Here is a 21,853-nt window from a genome sequence, read left to right as displayed (position 1 = left end):
ATAATGTATAAAGTGTTTTTTCTATTTCCCCATCTATTTAATCTTTAATGGGGCCAGGTGTCATGTTCACTGGGGTAGGGAATAGCTGGAATTCTTTAGAACTCGCTGGTGTAAACACCACCATGATTGATAGAGGCTCTCTGCTCTTTCCATTTTCATTTTGACTCACTTTCATCCACTTAGGTTACTAAGACAGATTTACATAGAGACCTATGAGCACTCTGTGCACAGAACAAAATTACATCTGTCTTCTCATTACGTCAGTGACATAAATGTGATAACGGTGCTATTTTTGAACTCATGATCTCATCGGAGATTAACGGCCAATAGAGATATCCCAGAGAATGTGAACGCTACTCAAAAGAGTATTGTGAAAAAGGTTTGTGTGAAAAAACGTCACAGTGACTCAACTTCATTTACAAATGCTTCCTGTTTCTTTCCAAGTTTGGGGATTTTTTTTACTGTTCCTTTCAGACTAAAAGATTTGTGAGTTGTGTCCGAACTGTGTCAGTAACATTGCATTTAGATTTTTTTAATGTATTTTTTTCATTAGAACAAAAAAAAGGAGAATTGTAGAAGAATCATCCTGGAACTCTTCCATACAATGACAGTTTACAGTGCATGTGCCCAAGTCTTCTGAAGCCATACGATTGCTTTGTGTGAGGAATAGAGAGTCATATAGACTGATTTTATGATGTTTTAAAGTACTTTAAAGAAAACATTTAAAAAAATGTGCAATCTTTTCATTAACTGCAAACCCGAACCCAATGCATACCCTTAAATTATGTCTGAGCAACTGACCTGAACCCAGCCCAAAACCCATTTGTTTATTGGGTCTCATCGTGCTCAGGTCTGGTAGCAGACTTCTAGTATGCTGCTATGGTGATGAGCATGTATATTCTGGGATGCTGAGCAGCAGTTCCAGTGGCATCGGCAATCTAACCCCAAAGCAGCATGGCGTCTCGTTATTTCAACAAAAATCGATAAGATTGAAGGACATTTTGTATGTGTGTGTTTGGGAGGGGCCACTCTAATGCTACACTGGGTCAGGCTGCCCTTGTATAACCTTGGGGTTTGTCCCATGAGCAGCTTGCCATCCCATCCCCGTGCACTCCAGCCAAACCCTGACAGACAGATCAGAGCATCGATAACAGCCTGCTGCAGCCGCACCATCCCCCACTGGAGTAAAGAGCCCTTTAAACACACACACAAACCAACTCCTGGCCATCTAAAAGGCCCTGTGGTCTCCACCTTGCATAATCAACAACACACAAAGTGTACAATGCTTTTGAACATAAATGCATCAACAATGGTTCTCAGAAGTAGGCGGACCAAAATCTTACATCATGGTATGAGTAATTTTATTCACAATAGCGGTACATATGACACTATTGTTACTCACAATTCTGTAGCTAAGTTGTTTAAGTATGGCACAGGCAGCAATAAGGTCATGGGTTAGATTCCCAGCGAATGCACATGCATTGCTCTAGCGCATGAATTTCATAAAATTAAATGGAAAAAATTGCTTATTTCTTAATTAAACAAACTGACTGCCTATTTTTGCATGAAACAGTAAATTAACTTTACAACTGAAAGTTTTCAAATCTTATTTGATGTTACACTTAAGTGCTACTAATGTGTCAATGTCTGTTTGTATAGTGTTGATTTATCACCTCATTGCATATCATTGTAACTTCATAGTATTTTGGATAACTTTAGAAATACTAGGAAATTACTTGGCTAAAGGAAAAGTTTTTTTTTAAAGCCTAATCATCTGCATAATTAAAGACTATTTTGTGCAGAATTATCTATTACTTTTAGACAATAACTTTTACACAACCAATAGTAAAAAAAAAGAAAAAAGAATGGCACATAAAACTAGTAGCCTATCAAGAAACAACTTTATTATTAACTTTTCTACTGGATAATGCATGAGAAAAATTAACAATTATACCAGCGAGAAGTAGCAGGTTCTCTTTACACATTTCGTTTCATCATCTTGTATCTGGAGTTTAATTCTCTTTTTTGTTCACTTTAGTTTTAATAGGATATCAGTACATTTTCACATAGAAAATAAAAAAAAACAATCAAATTAAATATTATTTTTATTTGAAAAATATAGTAATTATTATTCGTATTACTAAACATTAGAATTTTTATCATACAAAAATAATATATTTCAGTCATAATTTCTTAACTTTAAAATCTGGCTTTTATTTTGACTAATAACTCTTATAATAACTTCTAATAAAATTTTGAGCATTGTCTCATTGTCGAATTTGCTTCTCATTGAAAATCTTGACAAATGCTTTTTTTTTTTTATAGATTCTAACCTGAACTATGCAGCATCTACATTGAACTATGCAGCATCTACATCTGAGATGGTGTTTGTGTGGAGCGTTCTCATTTTGCGAGCCGCTCTGAGAGCTAAAAACAGCAGTACTGCTCATTCAGTGAAGTGCACTTTGCATGCTGACTGTATATTTATTTATTAAACACAGCCATTTTTCACAAAACTATCACACTGTGTGTCTTCAAGAGACTGAACAAAATTCAGTCATATGGTCTACTTTAGTTGGTGCTTTTATTGTTCTTTATGTACACTGGCATCCAAAAGTTTGGAATAATGTACAGATTTTGCTGTTTCGGAAGTAAATTGGTAATTTAATTCACAAAAGTGGCATTCAACTGATCACAAAGTATAGTCAGGACATTACTGATGTAAAAAACAGCACCATCATTATTTAAAAAATGTAATTTTTGATCATATCTAGAAAGGCCCCATTTCCAGCAGCCATCACTCCAACATTTTAGCCTTGAGTAATCATGCTAAATTGTATATTTGGTAATAGAAAATCACTTCTCATTACATCAAAAACTACTTGGTTCCTTAAATGAAGCTTAACATTGTCTTTGTGAATGTTTTTGAGTTGCCACAGTATGCAATAGACTGGCATGTCTTAAGGTAAATTTTAGGTAAAAATGGCAACAAAAAAAACTAATTAGTCAATCATTGTTTAAGAAATGAAGGCTAGACAATGCTTGGAATTGCCAACAAACTGAAGATTTCATGCAATGGTGTACACTACAGTCTTCAAAGACAAAGGACAACTGGCTCTAACAAGGACAGAAAGAGATGTGGAAGGCCAGATGTACAATTAAACAAGAGGATAAGTACATCAGCATCTCTAGTTTGAGAAATAGTTGCCTCACATGTCCTCAGCTGACAGCTTCATTGAATTCTACCCGCTCAATGCCAGTTTAATGTACAACAGTAAAGAGAAGACTAAGGGCTGCAGGCCTTATGGGAAAAATTGCAAAGAAAAAGCCACTTTTGAAACAGAAAAACAAAAAGAAAATGTTAGAGTGGGCAAAGAAACACAGACATTGGACAACAGATAATTGGAAAAGAGTGTTATGGATCTTAACCCCATTGAGCTTTTGTGGGATCAGCTAGACTGTAAGCTATGGCAAGTGCTATAGGACGTGTGGGGCGAATTGTCACCTGAGTGACTAGATAGAAAGCAAGATGTAAAGTGCCTTGTTTCCAACTTTACAGGTTGTTATAGAGTGAAAAGGAATTCATTTTTTATAAACTGTACCCCCAAACCAAATCCTAAATCTAACCATCAATGGAGCAAAATTGTAATGTTAGAGGGGGAAATGGAACCTCTGAATCGTGCTTGTCACTGATTATGTGAACGCAAACTGACCCTGGGTCTCCCGCGCTAAGTTTGCGCACATCTTGTAACACAACAGGGGAAGGTTAACACACTGGAGCCGATGCATTCATGTCTGATAGAAGATGGTGCTTGTTGTTAACTTGGCATAATGTGACCAATCCTAGGGTACCGGAAGTATCAGAAACCACATGCCGACCTCAGATGTGATCATGTTGGTCGAGTTCTTGTGTGATCATGTTCATAATTTCTATAATCAGCCTAGGCTTACCGTGTTTTTGGGAAACCTAGCCCTGTTTAGACATGTGTAAACAAAGAGATATACAAATCTTTGAGTCAGCACGGAGAGGGCTTAGCTTACCCCACCCCACATTACTGAAAGCATTACAAAGCTTCTTAGTAAACACTTAGTGAGAAAATGATACCTGAAGGCAGACACTCCAGCAGACAGATAAGAGTCAACTCAGGCTTATCATTGTTTTGACTAGGCTGAGGGCACAGCAATGCTGTCCTCATCTTCAACTGTCTATGTCTGCTTGAAGATCTGACAAAATCATTTTCTAGCCTCTTCATCCAAATATTCCCAACAGACTTGGTCTAGAAAGTTACAGTACAATCAGAAAGTACTGACATTTGTAAATTGGCATTTGTTGTTTTTTGTTAATTGACTTCACTATGTCCCAAAAACATTTTCCACAAACGTCCAACAAAGAGAAAGCATGCACATACGGTTTGTTCTAATTTTGAAAAGTATATCCATTGTGAAAGTCAGCTTGACTTCACAACCCCTTTTATTTGACATATTTTTTGTACTAATCTTAAAATCACCATCAACGCAATTCTGAGTGAAACAGGATATTCAATGAAAATAAAAGTTTGACGGGACTCAATATATTCCGCCAGGAATTGATTGGACTGTGGAAATTGAAGCCAGGCTTGGTGACGTCAACCAAAAAGTAAAGTAATTTCAAAGTTGGGGCAAGTTATATTAACACTTTATTTAAATGGCGGTATTTTCACTTAGTCAATTCATGCAATTTTCTAATCAGATAGCTAAGATGGATTCGAGACGATTATAAATCTGATCACATGTTTCAGATGAAACTTGGTTAAGTGTAAATGTATCTGGTTGTTCAAGTTACATATGTAAACTTTACTCCGCCCAGTCAGCACTGAGTCAGCATAGGGAAAATGCGAAACATAACAGCTGCTACGAGTAATGGGCTTGTGTCGCACAAACATTAATAATAATTTAAGAAGCTGATGCATTTAGTAGGAGAGACAGAATTTTTCTTTTTTTATTTGATGTGGACGGCTGACAAAACTGAAACTAAACATTAAAAATAAGTGCAGGTGATGTGCATGGAAATATCTTGGAAACATTTTTGGGGAACTAGTTTAAACTTTTAAATTTTATTTTTGCATAATCACTTAAGTAAAATCTGTTTTATTTGCTTATAGTGCGGGAATTGATGATTGATCTGTATTCGTTTGGCAGAGACATTTATTTGGCCAAATGTAAATGGTATTATTCAATTAGATAGCAATCTGATCTGTAAAAACAGATCAAGTGTAAATATACCCATTGTTTCCTTTGTTTAGGGTTTAAAAAGGCTATTAATATTTACTAAGAAGTCATTTATAATGCATTCTAAAACATCAATATGCAGTTAAAACAACATGCATAAAATGGCTGATAATACTTGCCAAACAGTGAGAATTTTAGAGACATGTTATAAATGCATAATAAATACGGTTATTCATACTTTCTCTTAATCAAAAACATAGAATATCCTAATTTGTGATTTATATCACAATGCAGATTTTTTTTTACTATTTTAGGTAGATTAAAAGGATCATGTCATTTTGTTACAGTCCGCTTTGTGTTTACATTAATTACTGTAATGTCTCGACTCACTCATCACTAGTGCCCAACTTACCTAGTCCTTACCTAAAGTTCTCTGCAAAAACTTTTCAGGTCTTCATGCTCATTCACAGCATACATCATATAATAAAGTCTGATAACCATTAAACGTTACTGAACTTTATTTGCATAGTATCTAATGTTAACAACCATGTAATAAATTCTACATATGTGTCCACTTTACATTAACAATAATGTTTTACAGGTTTTTAATATTGCTTACTTTTTTAAGCATTTGTAATATGCGAAGTGAAATGGCTCACTATTTGGCAGATATTGAAAGAATATTGCCCTTTTTACACACTTAATTTTGTCCCCATGAAACATTACACATGCAAGACATGTCCCCAAAGCTATTGCAGACAGAGACAATGTGCTGCAGAGCGACTGTCAATGCGAAGTTCCTCTCAGGCAAACTGGGTTCTCCCATTTTTCATGCTCAAAGTGCAGATGGTAACTTGATACTCACTTAAGGAAAAGAGAGTTGGAGTGCTGTTTTCTTCTGGGGAGGGGAGGAGAGTCGCTCCAATTTACATTACAGTTGCAGTGTGTTTGATTCTCTAAGAGACTGCGGCTCATATAAAATGGTTCTGTTTCAAATCAGCCTTTTACCGTTTTGCCCAAGTACATGTATGGATGTGACCACAGTATTAGAGGTAGTGTATGTGTGTGGCCATAGGGTGGCTGGGGGTACTTGTGTCCGGTTCCTCCACAAAAAAAAATGTGTACAAAAAATGTGGGTATCCATTTAATGAAACGTTGAGAGTGTGTTCATGTGAGTATGTATGTAGTCTCAGTGTCAGATGGCATGCCCAAAGACTGACCATCTGATGCATACTGCACATAAAATGTCTTGGTTATTTTCATTATCTCTATTCCCTGATGGGCCGTGAGACTGCTTCCAGCAGGGGGCTCTAAGCCAGGGCCGACCCACTGGGGTGGGCTGCAGGGGAGCCGGTGTCGTTGTCACAGGGGGATGCCCTTGGCGACAAGCAGACGGTGTGTGGGATCTTGATCCGTGCCGGGGCAATATGTGCTGAATAGCCTCCGTCTGCTTCTTAACCGCTGAGAACTGCTGGGTAAAGTCCTTGACCGTGTCGCAGAATAGGCCAGCTGGGGAGATGGGGCATCAAGGAACCGTACCTTGTCAGCCTCCCTCATCTCGACCAAGTTGAGCCAAAGGTTGCGCTCCTGGATCACCAAGGTGGACACATCGCCTGCCCTTCGGTCACTGAGCGCAGCTCCTGCATCAATCCTGTGTCATATCTACCCTTGTGCAGTTCTCTCAGTGCCCTAGCTTGGTGCACTTGCAGGAGAGCCATGGCGTGCAGGGCAGATGTGGCCTGTCCAGCGGCACTGTATGCCTTAGTCGCCAGTGACGACGTAAACCTACAGGCCTTGGACGGGAGTCTCGGACGGTTCTGCCAGGCGGTGCCTTGTGGGCACAAGTTGCCTTATCCTCATGCACCTCTGGGAAGAAAGGGACCGGGGCCGTGAGCGACGTTCTGGGCCCAGGAACTAATCATCAAGCTGCGAGGTTTCAGAGTGAAGCTGGGGAGAAGCTACTGTAATGCACTGTAAATCCAACCACTTTTTAGAGGTGAATGGATCAAGGGATGAATTCAGTTTGCTGAAACACAACCGCTCGGCTGCGAAGAGACAATCTGAATGAGTGGTTGAGAGCCAGCTCCTTTTATACCCGCATGTCCGGGGGAGTGGCATGCAAATTCCACTCGCCAATTACCATTGGCCTTTTCTCAAAGATCAGAGGTGTTTGGGGCTCCCAAGTGTGACCCCTAGTGTCACTACATCGACACAACATCGAGTGAGTGACAGATAGGGAACTGGAAATCACTTTCTCAATCTGGCTAACTGTAATCTAGTGGTTGATAGACCAAATTGCTAGGATTCCAAGGGCACACAGTTTATTTTATCATCCAATGGAACACAAATATGGGTTTAAAAAGTACTGGGTACACAAGTACTTTTGGATATGAAATATTCACTGAATTTGTTCACCACGTTAGTGGCATCAAATTTGTTGAAAGATATTTCCAGTTGTGTTTGAGGAACTTTGTAGCAGGTAAACTATCTAGTTTCTGTATGCACAACCAGAATTATAGTTTTAGGGAAGCCGCTTTTGAAACTAAAGCTGCTCATAACCTAGAAATAGCTAACTACAGTCAATCTACTCTTTTCAAAATAGTAGTTAGCGACAATACAAGATACACTGAATCTTTTTAAAGAACATATTTATCTTTATACAAACCCAATTCCAAAAAATCTGGGACAATATTACAAATACTTGAAAAAAGGACTGATTTATCAATTCTATTCACTACAGACTATATTGAAAGCACTATAACAGCACACTATTTTATGTTTTACCTTGAAAACATAATTATTTTTGTATTTTTTTAATAGATGATTGCAAAATTGTTGGGACAGTCAAGTGTTTACCATGGTGTAACATCACCATTTCTTCTAATCAGTGTTCACTTACCAAGCGTTTGGGCACTGAAGACACAAGTTTATTAAGTTTAGCACGCAGAATTTTTCCCCATTCATCCATTATGCAGGTCTTCAGCTACAGCATTGTACGGAATATTTGCCGTATTGTGCGCTTCATAATGCCCCACACATTCTCAACAGGACACAGGTCAGGACTGCAGGCAGGCCAATCTAGCACCCACACTCTCTGCTTATGCAACCATGCACTTATAATGCTGGAAAACTACTGTCTGAAAACCGTCACTCATCTGTAATGGATATCATGGCATGGGCTCGGTAATACTTCGGTAAACCTTCGTCATTCAACACCATACGCTGCTGCATCCACAAATGCAAGTTAAGGCTTTACTATGCAAAGCAAAAGCCATACATCAACACTGTCCAGAAGCACCACCGATGTCTCTAGCCTCGGTTTCATCAGAGATGGAAATAGAACAGTGGAACCATAATTTGTGGTATGACGAGTCCACATTTCAAATAGTAAAAAAAATAAACTCCAGGCCAAAGACGAAAAGGACCATCCAAGCTGTTATCAGAGACAGGCCCAAAAGTCAGTGTCTGTCATGGTATAGGGGTGTGTTAGTGGCCATGGCATTGGTAACTGACACATCTGTGAGGACACTATTAATGCAAAAAGATATGAATAAATGTTGGAACAACATATACTGCCATCCAAATGCCGTCTTTCCCCTGCATTTTCTACCACACTTTTACAAGTGCACGGCTGTGTAAGCAGAGAGTGCGGCTGCTAGATTGGCCTATCTGCAGTCCTGACCTGTCTCCAATTGAGAATGTATGGTGCATTATAAAGCATAAAATACAAGGCCCTGTACAATTCCACAGCTGAAGACCTGCATAATGGATGAATGGCGCTTGTTACACTTGACAAACTTGTGTCTTCAGTGCCCCAATACTTAATAATTGTTATTAGAAAAAATGAACAAAATCTAGACATGGAAGAAGGCTGCATGATTGACTGAATTAAGATTGAAATGATTGAAATATGGCCTTTCACGATTACTGCAAAACACTGTTGTAAAAAGATGAATTCTTGGTGAAGACTGGCTCATATGATATGAGTTTATTACAAATATACTGTAGGAAAAAAAAAAGGTAATCCCATTTTCATAAGGACAAACATGTATTTTTAATAATAATAATGCAAAATACTGTTTCATGTAATTAAATAGAAATATTTATAGACATTAATAATGTACCAGCGTATGATGCATTGCTGAGTCTGTCAGGCTGAATTTAAGGTTATTGATAATTACTGGTGAATTACTCCAATTGCTGAAATATGCTGAATATTGATAATATATAAAACTAGAAATAAAACTGATAAAACCCTTATAAAATCTGATAAATACCTGATAAACATTCAAAAAAGTGGCCAGAATGAACTGCGGTTATTAGTGGAAGAACTTTGTTTTTTGTTTTTTTTTTACTTTTAGCATAAGCTATCAGATTTATTATCAACATGCCTATATACAACATTTGGATTTGATCTTGTACATTTTGTCAGAGAGGGAGCTTACAGTTTAAGACTATCAAGACCCCACTCTAGCACTGCCATTGTGTCTGCAGTGATGGGCAGCACTCACTACCCTGTTCTTCAACAAAACAAAAGGAAAAAAAAATCTATAAACCTTTCTTTCACTGCATCCATTTGGCAGGGCTGCTCCAGCCCAATGTTCTCAAATAACACAGAGAAGAGGTGGAGGGTAGAAAAAGAGGAAAGCAATAAGACATGCTATCAGGTTACATGTGATGGATTGTATTAGCAGTTTAGAGACACATTTTGCACATTGCTTAAGATAAAAGCATTAATACTGTAAAACAAATAATGTCATTAAAGTTATTAATATTGTAACACTACCTAAAGGCTTTCGTAGATTCATAAACAAAACTTGAAAGTCCCTGAAATATTCATGGAACATGTTATAAACTAGAGCACTATACTGTAATTCAATGTCCATGTCTAAAACTGTATGGTAATAAAAACAATAGTATTATGATCAAATCGTAATATATTGCACAACTTTGCTTGTATGAAAATCTACGACATTTATTTCCATAGAGATCAACAAATCAAGAAACAGAAGTAAAAATCGATACAACATAGGAATCAAATTTTATCTAGCATTCAGCCCAACACTTTATTTTTAAGAAAGAAAATGTCTGTAAACAAATTTAGTTACCCATTCCAATTTATATGCCAATAACCTGTTATAAACATCCCTTGTCTCATTCCAAACCCCAATCTTAAGAATGCTCCTCAAAGTTTTCTTTCTTCCATGGTACGCGACAGTGATGTTCCTATAAAAATCATGGCAAGGAGTAAAAGGTAGCTGGAGACTGCGAGATCCAACTCAAAAAGTAACTTATTTTCTCAAACACGCCTTTCAGCGCAATTTTAATAACAGCACAGTCTCAGTATATGCGTGGCAGCTCTCTCCCTCTCACTGCCATCCGGCTTGCTCTTAAAGCCTGTCTTCACACTCACTGCAATGACAAACAGATGTCATTGTAGACAATCATTGCCAGGTAATAATCCTTACTATTCTCATCTCCTGATCTCCCTCTCCATTTACAAGCCAGCCCTCAACCATACCCCCACCCAGTCGCCTGACTCTGGCCAGGGAGCCATCTGGTACACCCAGTATTCTGCAACAGCCATCTGCGCCCCGGTCTGTGGACCACATCAAACTTAAAAGGCTGAAGAGCCAGATACCAACGGCTGATCGGTGTGTTGGTTTCCTTCATGCGATGAAGCCACTGGAGTGGGGCGTGGTCCAAACAGAGAGTGAAAGCCCATCCCAGGAGGTTGTACCAAAGAGTGAGGACTACCCACTTGATGTACAGACACTCCTTTTCAATGGCGCTGTACCTCGTCTCTCTCTCACCGAAAGCTACCGGCTGATGTACAGCATATGACGCTCCTACCCCTCCACCACCTGGGACAACACGGCTCCCAACCCTGTCCGATACGTCGGTCTGGACAACAAAAGGGAGAGAAACATCAGGACCATGTAACAACTTCCCACCACAAAGCGCAGCTTTCACCTGCCTATTGGTGTGGCTCTGACCACTGGACTGGGTCTGGGGCTTCCTTTTTAGTGAGATTGGTCAGTGGGCTGGTGACATCTGAATAATTAGACACAAACCTCCTACAATATCAAGCCAGCCCCAGGAACTGTCTCACTTCCTTTTTGGTGTTGGGTCTTGGGAAGGCTGCAACTGCTGCGGTCTTATCAATTTGGGGACACACCTGCCAGTGACCCAAGTGCACTTCTTGGTGTTTGCCGTGAGTCCCGCCCATCACAGCAACCTCAGAACCACCCTGAGATTCTGAATATGCCTCTACCAATCATTACTGTATATAATGATGTCATCCAGATAGGTAGTGGCATACGCAGAGTGCGGTATGAGGACTCGGTCCATAAGGCACTGAAACGTAGCTGGGGCCCCAAGCAAACAGAACGGAAGTGTCACAAATTGGTGTAAGCCAAACGGTGTAGAGAACGCAGTTTTAACACATTGGTGTTAAGAGGATCTGCCAATAAACCTTCGTTAAATCAAGCGTCGATTAAAAGTGAGCCGCACCCAACCGATCGAGCATTTTGTCAATATGAGGCATTGGATATGCGTCAAATTTATACATCGCATTGACCTTTCTATAATCCACACAGAACCAGACCGAGCCTTCGCTCTTTGGCCCAGTCATCGTGGGATTCTTCTATTACCCTATATCAAGCATGGCCTTTATTTCTTCTCTAACCACTTTTGTTTGTGATCAGGTAATCGGTAGGGATGACTGAGTACCACTACCCCTGGGGTTGTTTTGATATGGTGTTTTTTGAGGTTCGTATGACTGTGAATGGGCAAGAACACAATTGAGAATTGCTTTTGCAACAGGGCCACATCAGTGTTTTGCGATGGTGAGAGGTAGTCTCCGCAAGTGACCAGGGTGCTACGATTGGCTTTTAAGTTCACCTCCGGCCTGAGCTCCTCCCTCTCTAGTACCTCCATCGCCAAAGCCACAGGGACTACCTCCCTCCATGGTTTTAAGAGGTGGAGGTGGAAAATTTGCTGTGCTCCACCCCTATCGATTCATTTAACCTCATAAACGACTTCCCCTACTCGCCATGTGACTTCAAAGGGCTCTTGCCACTTTGTGAGTAATTTAGAGCTTGATGTGGGTAGTACAATGACATTATCTCCCTGTGTACATTCCCGTAGCCAAACTCTCCTGTTATACAGCTGGGTCTGACATTCTTTTTTTGTATGCCCAATTCCCAATGTGCTCTAGGTCCTCGTGGTGGCATAGTGACTCGCTTCAATCTGGGTGGCGGAAGACCAATCTCAGTTGCCTCCGCATCTGAGACAGTCAATCCGCACATCTTATCACATGGCTTGTTGAGCGCATAATCGCACAGATGTAGTGCGTGTGGATGGTCACACTTTCTCTGCGGCATCCATGCACAACTCACCACATGCCCCACCAAGAGATAGAGCCACATTATAGCGGCCACAAGGAGGTTAAACCAACGTGATTCTACCCACCCTAGCAACCAGGCCAAGCGGTTTCTTAGGAAACCTAACTGGAGTCATGCAGCACAGCCTGGGTACGAACTTGCGACTCTAGAGGGTCTGATGTTCTTGAGACTGTAGAAAATTCTCCTGTGATAGTTGCCCCATTGTGTGGAGTTTTGTTCTCAGGTCAAGAACGTATTGGATTTCGTTTTTGCTGTTTGAAGGTCCCTCCTCACAATTTTCCCTCACGACATCTAAGACACCACAGCTTATGCCCATATAATAATTCAAATGAGGAGGCTTGCAGGACCTCTCAAACTGCGAATAACAGGAGTTCAAGCCATTATCCCAATTCTGAGCATCTTCATACACAAACTTACGAATAATGATTTTTCAGGGTTTTATTAAACCGTTCTACCAAGCCGTAAATTTGCGAGTGGTAGATGCATGTCCGAATCAATTTAATACCCAATAAATTGTAAAGTTCGAATAGTGTACATGACATAAAATTAGTGCCTTGATCAGTGACGATTTCTTTTGGAATCCCCACTCGGGTGATATTTCTGAAGAGTGCCTCAGCAACACTACGTGCTGAGATGTTGCGCAAAAGCACTGCTTCCATATATTGCATTGCATAGTCCACCAGTACCAACACAAAGTGATGCTCCCGTGCCGTCCGCTTTAATGGCCCGACGAGGTCCATACCAATTCTTTCGAACGAGACCTTTATCTAATGAAGCAGATGCAAAGGCGCTGTTCACCAGCTGACATTCACGACATGCCGCACACCATCTGTGAACATCCCTGCGAATGCCCGGCCAACAGAAACTGCCCATTAGACGTTTCAGTGTCTTTTCCTGTCCTAAGAGATTATAATGAGCTATCTGGAATAACATTTCCTGACGGTTCTTCGGTATCAATAACTGGGTTGTATCTTCCTTTACCTGAGCATCCTGCGTCACTCGATACAACCGGTCATTTATAATAGAAAAGTATGGATGGGCGAGTGCAATGTCTGGCTGAAGATGGTGACCATCAATCACTCTCACTTTTTCGAAGGTGTAACTAAGAGTCTCGTCTCACATCTGCTCCAGATGGAAACCCTCTAGGGGGTGGGGAAGCCGAGACTCCAGAACATCTGCCGGTCCTCCGCTTGGGCAATGAAATGCTGCTCCTGTTCGGTGCGCAGCTCAAGGAGGTCCTGATGTTGTGTCTGGTGGATGCTGGCAAGAGTCTTGACAATGTCCTCCACAGGTGAGGGATCCATTGCGGCCTTCTTCCTCCCTTAACTCCCAGGTTTCGGCACCAGTGTAAAAGGTTTCTACTTTAACAGACAGGAGGAAGCGGCAGATGCCGAGATCCAACAAAAAAAGGTATTTTCTCAAACACAACTCGCTTTTCAGCGCAATTTTAATAACAGCACAGTCTCCGTATGTGTGTGGCAGCTCTTTCCCTCTCACTGGCATCCGGCTCGCACTTAAAGCCCATCTCCACTCTCACTGCAATGACAAACAGCTGTTTGAAACAATCTTTGCCAGGTGATGATCCTTACCATTTTCATCTCCTGATCTCCCTCTCCATTCACAAGCCAGCGCTCCACCACGCCCCCATGGCCACACAAGGTTTAAAGTTTGGGTCAAGGGGTCAGACTTGGTCAGGTTTAGATTTGTGTTAGGGGTTAAACATAGGAAAAATAATAATAACATTGTTCATGGTTCGTTTACTTTTCCCTATAGGAATTCGTAAGTTAATTGTACTCATAACATGAGTTATATAATTTCACCAACTCATGTTTTGTAACAGTAATGAATGTACAGTAGACATGATTGTTTTACCTGGGTGACTGTCCTCTGACTGGTTGAATCCACATAGCTGGCAGATTGAACGCACCCAGCGGTTCATCTCCTCTTCTGTCTCTGCCACCAGGTAGAACGTTCTCTCAGCTGTCTTGATGTCAAACACAAAGCTGTCCTGAAACTCTTTGCGTTTAAAGGTGAGGCCTGCATCTACTTGCTCGCAGCAGTGCAGGTCTATGAGGCGAATGGGCTTTTTAGCATGATCACTCTTGTAGTATTCCAGCACATCCGGATCACCACTCATGCGCCCGCTGCGCAGGATAAACCAGCGCTTCTTCCATGCCTATAAAAACAAAATAACGATAGAATTAAAATATTTGTACTTGACAAACAATATCAATGCTTTATTTACTAGACAGAAAGACAGACAGGCTGATAGATGAATGGATGGATAGACAGATAATATACATAATCATGAAATACAAAAACAGAATACTATGTTTGCATACTATGACCACAGAGTGTTAGCGTTTTACACTTTTACTAGCAAACAATCACCTATCAATGCAATGACAACCACCCAGAACACCCTAGCAACCACATAGTAACACAGAAAAAATCCTCAGAACATGTTAACAACCATATTCCCTAGCAAACACCCACAATGCATTAAATTGTGAATGCTCTTAACATTTTCCTAAAAAAATATATATTTTCTTTTTTTTCAAAAGATGGCTTATGTTATATAAAAGTTCCTTTTGCAGTACAGTAAATTGTAATTACATTTTTGTAATTAAATAATTCAAAAGCAATAAAGTACTTAAATATTTTTCAAACAGGAATTAAACTTAAAAATAGAACATGTTCAGTCTGTACTTATCAAAACCAAGATTGGGCTCTAAGAAAGAGTGTATCTGCATCTGTATGTACACAAGTGTGTGTGTGTGTGTGTGTGTGTGTGTGTGGCTTATTTGAGACAGGTGCTACTCCCACACACAGTTTCCTGCTCAGATAGAGCTTTAAGGAGGAGGCAAACAAACACACATACAAATCAACTGTATTACTACCTCCATTACGACAACAGTAATAATAGTATACATAGCTGCTAGTCTTCTGTTTGAGAATCCATACAGTTTTATGTGATACACATATACACTACCGTAGCATATTTATATATACAAATAAAAGGATTGCCACGTGTGTACAAACACACAGGTGCTTCACGTGTAGCAGCTGGGAATTCCCCTGTTTTGAATGTAAATTGGCACTTCTGTATAATAACATGTAACAGAAAAGTAACATATGATAACAAACATCAGTTATTTTTATCAACAAGCCAACAATGTGGACCAAAAACATGCCGCTAAAGGTTTCTTGGAACAAAATAATAAAATAAATTAACAGGTATTATGCACCAGAACATGTAGCTATTAAATATTTTTATTTAAATGTATATTTTGTTTTAGGCTGCACTAATACAGTGATTGTAGGGTCCGTTCAGACCAAATGCATTAATGCAATGGGTAGTTTTGTCTTATTTTCCTGTACACAAACTGTACACATTGTTAAAACAAGAAAAACTTTGTAGAGAAGCAGAATGATATTTAAGCCTTGTTTTCAGAGAAACCAAACGAAATGTCATGGGGTTTACGCTTAAAAAAAATAAATAAATATTTTCCAATGGGGAAGGAAAGTTTTTTTTTTTCAATTGAATCACTTTTTTGTTTCTTAACCCAGTAGCAATGATCTTTTTCTTCTTAAAAGCATAAATATTGCTAAATTATGTTAGACTTATGTCTTTTCATTTTGCTTCTTAAGTAAATGTATTTAGTTTCAACAGTTTTAGATATTTTACTGATAAACTGAATTTTTTTAAAGAAAAACAGCCAAATGTGGTGCAATATGTGGTCCAATACCAACTACACTCTTAAAAGAGGTATTCCCTGTAATCTCAGAAGATAAAAAAACTATGCAGATGTGGCAGGGCGGAGGGCGGGGCCCGGTCATGATACTACACACCCGGTCTTGTATTAGGCTAATTATGCCTCCGTGAGGTTTAAAGGCTGACTGCAGAGGGACGTGCGGGAGAGAGAGATCGTTAGCGGACATGTCCATCATATGTGTTTGTGTCTTTGTTTTAAGTTTACCATTAAACTATAATTTATATTATCAAGCCGGTTCTCGCCTCCTCCTTTCCATTGAATACGTTACACTGGTGCCGAAACCCGGGAAGGAGGAGGGATACGCCGTAGTAGAGTTCTCGCCACTACCGTCCACCCCAACGGAGCAACCGCGGCCATCTGCCGGGGGACGAGGAGCCCAGCCGCCTGAACGAGGACGACCGCGAGGGGAGAAGGGGCTCCTAGCCGACCGCCTGGAGCGGTCAGGGCCGCTGCCAGGGGCGCAGGAGTCGCCTACCGGCCGCTGAAATGCGGCGGGGTTTAAGACCGCCGACCGCGAGCGGGGAGGGGCTCACTGGTGACCGCCTGGAGCGAGAGGACCGCTGCCAGGGGCGGGGGGGACCCCTTCTGTTCCCCGAGATCGCGGCGGGGTGTTCCGTCCGCCAGGGGCTGGAGGACTGCCTCGGATCCGCCCGGAGAGGCGCGGCTGTCGTCCGATAAAGGGTGGAGGAGTGGGCGAGGAACAAGCTGCGGCGTATCGGAGAACTGGCGAGTAAGAGTTTTTTTTTTTCATCTCTCTCTCCTCTCTCTCTCTCACTGTCGCACTGCGTTGGCCTTTATCCTCTTTTAAATTTTACAGTTTTTTGGGGGGTACTATACTGTTACAGGAAGTACCCCCCATTTTTATTATTTCTGTTTCCCTCCCCTTGTCCCCTCCCTCGTCCAGGTAGATGGGGATGACCTGCCGGCAGACAGCACGGAAGGCGCGCCCTCCCCCAGGGAAAGAGGGGGGATGTACGTCAGGCCGGGGGCTCCCCAGCCTGAGAGAATGAGGGAGGAATGTGGCAGGGCGGAGGGCGGGGCCGGGTCGTGATACTACACACCCGGTCTTGTATTAGGCTAATTATGCCTCCGTGAGGTTTAAAGGCTGACTGCAGAGGGCCGTGCGGGAGAGAGAGATCGTTAGCGGACATGTCCGCATGTGTGTTTGTGTCTTTGTTTTAAGTTTACCATTAAACTATAATTTATATTATCAAGCCGGTTCTCGCCTCCTCCTTTCCATTGAATACGTTACAGCAGACAAACACTATTATACTTTCGGTTTGTATGGCCCCTTAGACTTTATACTGACACCTGTCAGTGTGGATGCAGCATCATGCAAAATCAAAAGCATTGTAGAAATACCTTATGCACAGTTAAATTAATTACGCATGATTATTTATTAATGATGTTTGCTGAGGCAAACATCAACATTACTATTGCTCATACTGAAGTTGGAAATTTGAACAACACCCAAAACCTAAGTATTAAACTGCAGCATAACTTTTGTGCTACGGTCATGAATGATGCTTGTGTGACCTAGTGAGGAGAGGATTGCTATTAATGATCAGATTTTCCCTTGGTGGATGATAAAATGACTGGAAAAAAAATCACATAGACTTACAATGTACAATATAATCAAGCCATATTTAAGGACTAGGATCTCATAAGTACTTGTAGGGATCAGCTAATTTATCATAAATTCAACGTACGCAAGGTAACAACATTTTAAACATATGAAAATCTTGAAATCCTGTGAAAAGACTTCTGAGACTGACCGAACAGAGTAGTGATGGAAACATGAGGATAATGGAAAGAGGATCTCTGGCCCAATGCTAAGAATTCACTTCCGCTCGATCTCTCTTTTTTTCTGAGCGGCTCTTGCTGGCACACAGGATCCCACAGGCTCTTTTTCTTCCATCAACACTGACACAATCACACACATATGTGCCAACTCCGCCACCAAACCAGGGAACCAAAGACATTATTTCCACTAAGCACTGCACCCCTTCTCTTCCCGTCCTGCATCCAGCCTCACTGTCCTGCAGGAAGCGGAAAATGGATCCCCCTACACATCCTGTGTTTTCTCAAGCCTGCTGTTGACCTGCCACTCACATCACAATACTCTCACTCCATTCTGCCTTTACATTCACTGGCTGTCTTCAAAACAGAATTCTAGCATACTGTATACTGCACAGCATACACAGAACTTGTACAATAATAAAGAGTAACATTTGTGCTTGTATGTTGAAATTTAAACTTACAGCCTCAATGTGAGAATTTACAAATTTGAAGTATAATATTAACATTTTCACTCAACTTCACACTCTCAAAGTCACAAATGTGTGATGTGACACAGAAATACGACACACTGCCTAATATACAGTAACTAGATTATATCAAATTTACAAGTGCTGGCTAATGCCAAACATAGATTTTCTAAAATTGTTAGTCATGTCAGCACTAATGATGTTCTAATGACACCACTTGGAGATCACTAGAGATAATGTTAAAGAACAATGTCAGATGCTCTAATATGCTCTGGCCCCCTCCCTGAGCATTGTGGTGATGAGGTTTGTAGTAGATTAGCGTCACTGAATGGCTGGATGTCTGAGTGGTGTCCAGAAAATAGCATAGTATTTATAGGCAATTGGAAGAGTTTTTGGGGTAGACCTGACCTGCTAAAGAGAGATGGACTCCACTCTCCTTTCAAGTAATTTGGCTCATTGTCTTAATAATGATAGTATCTGACTAACAGGGGCCCAGGTCAGAAAACAGACAAACTGGTTAATCTGAACATATGCTAGCTGCCTTGAGACGTTACACACATAACACATAAACTACAACACATAGAGACTATATCACCTAAATATCATATTAAGACTGTTTCTGTTCCCCCCGAACTACCAAACACAAAACTCTCACTAAATCACTTAGAAAAAAATTTGATTTGAAAATGTTTTAATAAAATAAAGATAAACATCATATGTAGTTAGTGCTACTAAACATTAGATCTCTTTTTACCAAAGCAGACCTAAACCTGGCATAAACCGAATGAAAATAATAGTTTAAATGAATCTACTCTACAAGGTTATTGTTATAAACATGAGCCTCGTCTGAAGGGTCGAGGAGAAGGTGTTGCTACAATTTACAGTGAGGTTTTTGGTATTATTCAGAGGAAAGGATATAAAAAGTCTTTTGAACTAATAATGCTTAAACTGACACAATAAGAAATAAATAAAAACTCTGTTGTCTTTTGTACTTGCTACAGTATATAGATCACCCAGGCCATATTCTGATTTTCTTGGTGAATTTGTAAAAAAAAATTATCAGATCTTTTTGTTACTGTAGATACAGATTTAATTGTTGGTGACTTCAACATTCACAAAGATTATGAAAATGACACATTGGGATTGGCATTTATCGATATTCTCAACTCTCTTGGTGTTAGACAAAATGTGACAGGACCAACTCATCACCATAATCATATGCAAAATTGAATTCTGTCATATGGAGTTGATGTTGATACTATCTCATATAATTACCTTGTCTTGTGTATGCTGCAATCAGCTAATGTTAATCAATCTACACTACGCTATCATTCAGGAAGAACTATTCTTTTGACCACTAATGATAGCTTCACTAATAATATTCCAGCTCTATCTCATACACCCATTAAGCCCCAAAGTCTAGAAGAACTTGATGAAATAACAGAAAATATAAATACAATCTTCTATAGCACTCTTGATAGTGTCGCCCCCCCCCCCGATTAAATAAGAGCAACTCGTAAAATGGAGCGCAAGTGGAAGAATACAAAATTAGAGGTATTTCGATGACTCTAAGACATTCTACAGTAGATATTACAGTTTCATTTTCTGTTAATGCATGATTTTCTGTATAGCCACTTTGAAATGATGTGTGTTGTGAAGGGCGCTATACAAATAGAAATTACTTGACTTGTTCCCTTTACAAAAAGCTTCGCTTTGATGCTGCGCTTTTGCTAAACGCTATGGGGAACAATCTTGCATTGTGAGCAGCTGTGAATTTGTGTGAAACATGTCAATGAACATTGACCTGAATTTATAGCCTCAGCTGGTGAAGATCATTAGATGCACCTGTGGCCAGGCTATAAAATAGAGGCGTCACCAGCGTGTCGACAGATATTTTTAATTCAGAGCATACTATGCTGTGTGTCTCACAACCTGCTCAGAAACCTTTCTTCCCTCTTTGTTAGGAGTTAGAAATTGTTAGGCAGTGCGAAGAACTTTCTTACTTTTTCTCTCTGCTCTGAAAGAGATTATATATATATATATATATATATATATATATATATATATATATATATATATAAAAGAGAGAATGACGGAGAAACGGAGCAAACGATGCGTGTTTCCTTGTCAACGTCTCATGACGGACAAGGACACGCATGAGTTTTGCTTTGTTTGTTTGGGGGATGAGCACGCGGCTCTTGCGTTGGGGCGGGGTGGGTGCGCGCATTGTGACCTTCTTTCGGTCGGGATGCTTCGCGCTCGCCTTGCTTACTTCAGAGAGCCAGCACCCGCACTTCATTCGTGGGGCTCTCGTATGGATCTGGCTGAGGAGCGAGAGACGGGTGCGTCCCTTTCGCTCGCTCTCTCCCCAGATCTGGCTGGTCCTTCTCGTGTTCTTGAAGCGTGCTCCGGGGCCTCTTCAGTTCAGGAGGGGGACCTCGATTCCCTTGGGTCTATAGATTTCGAGTTACCCACATCAGAGCACTCAAAACATGATGCAAAATCCTCTGAGGAGTTACTCAATGTGGTTACTCGTGCTGTGGCCAGACTTCAATTAGACTGGCCACGTGACCAAGAAACCCCCAAACGCTCCAAATTAGAGGATAGATTTCTGTCTGATGGCCAAGGGAAGGGAACACCTCATCAGTCCCTTCCCTTCTTTGATGACCTCCATGATGAGCTTGCTCGTTCGTGGAGGAACCCTTATACCTCGCGCATTCACGTGCCCTCGACGTCGTTATATTCGACTATCGTGGGTGCTGAGGCGCAAGGGTATTCAAGGATGCCGCCGGTCGAAGAGACACTTGCGGGTTATCTCTCGCCGGGTTCGGCATCGTCCTTGAAAAAACCTGCTCTCACCTCTAAGCCATGCAGGACTACCTCCATGCTAGTGGGGAGGGCTTATCAAGCGGCAGGTCAGGCTGGTGCTGCGCTGCACACCATGGCTGTGTTACAGGCGTACCAGGCTGACCTGCTAAAGGATCTGAGTGCGGGTAAAACTCTCCACGAAGAGGCCTTTTCAGAGCTTCGTCGAGCTACGGATTTGTCTCTCTGCGTGACCAAGCAGTCAGCCCGTGCCATTGGCCGGTCTATGTCCGCTTTAGTCAGTACGGAGAGGCATTTATGGCTTAACCTGTCAGGCATCCGAGATAAGGACAGAGTTTTCTTAATCGATGCCCCGGTTTCGCCTTCTGGT

General features: G+C 40.9%; 1 protein-coding gene across 1 annotated transcript in view; it reads right to left on the bottom strand.

Annotated features, from left to right (window-relative positions):
* Nucleotides 1-21,853, bottom strand: part of LOC127632207 (GRB2-associated-binding protein 2-like) — a 118,871-nt gene that overhangs the window by 33,701 nt on the left and 63,317 nt on the right. The window contains exon 2 of the mRNA XM_052110814.1: nt 14,487-14,790. Coding sequence (XP_051966774.1) covers nt 14,487-14,790 — 304 coding nt within the window. The remainder of the gene's footprint in view (nt 1-14,486; nt 14,791-21,853) is intronic.

The sequence above is a fragment of the Xyrauchen texanus genome, chromosome 38 (genome assembly GCF_025860055.1).
Source record: "Xyrauchen texanus isolate HMW12.3.18 chromosome 38, RBS_HiC_50CHRs, whole genome shotgun sequence".
Classification (NCBI taxonomy): domain Eukaryota; kingdom Metazoa; phylum Chordata; class Actinopteri; order Cypriniformes; family Catostomidae; genus Xyrauchen; species Xyrauchen texanus.
This window is presented reverse-complemented; position numbering and strand designations above follow the sequence as displayed.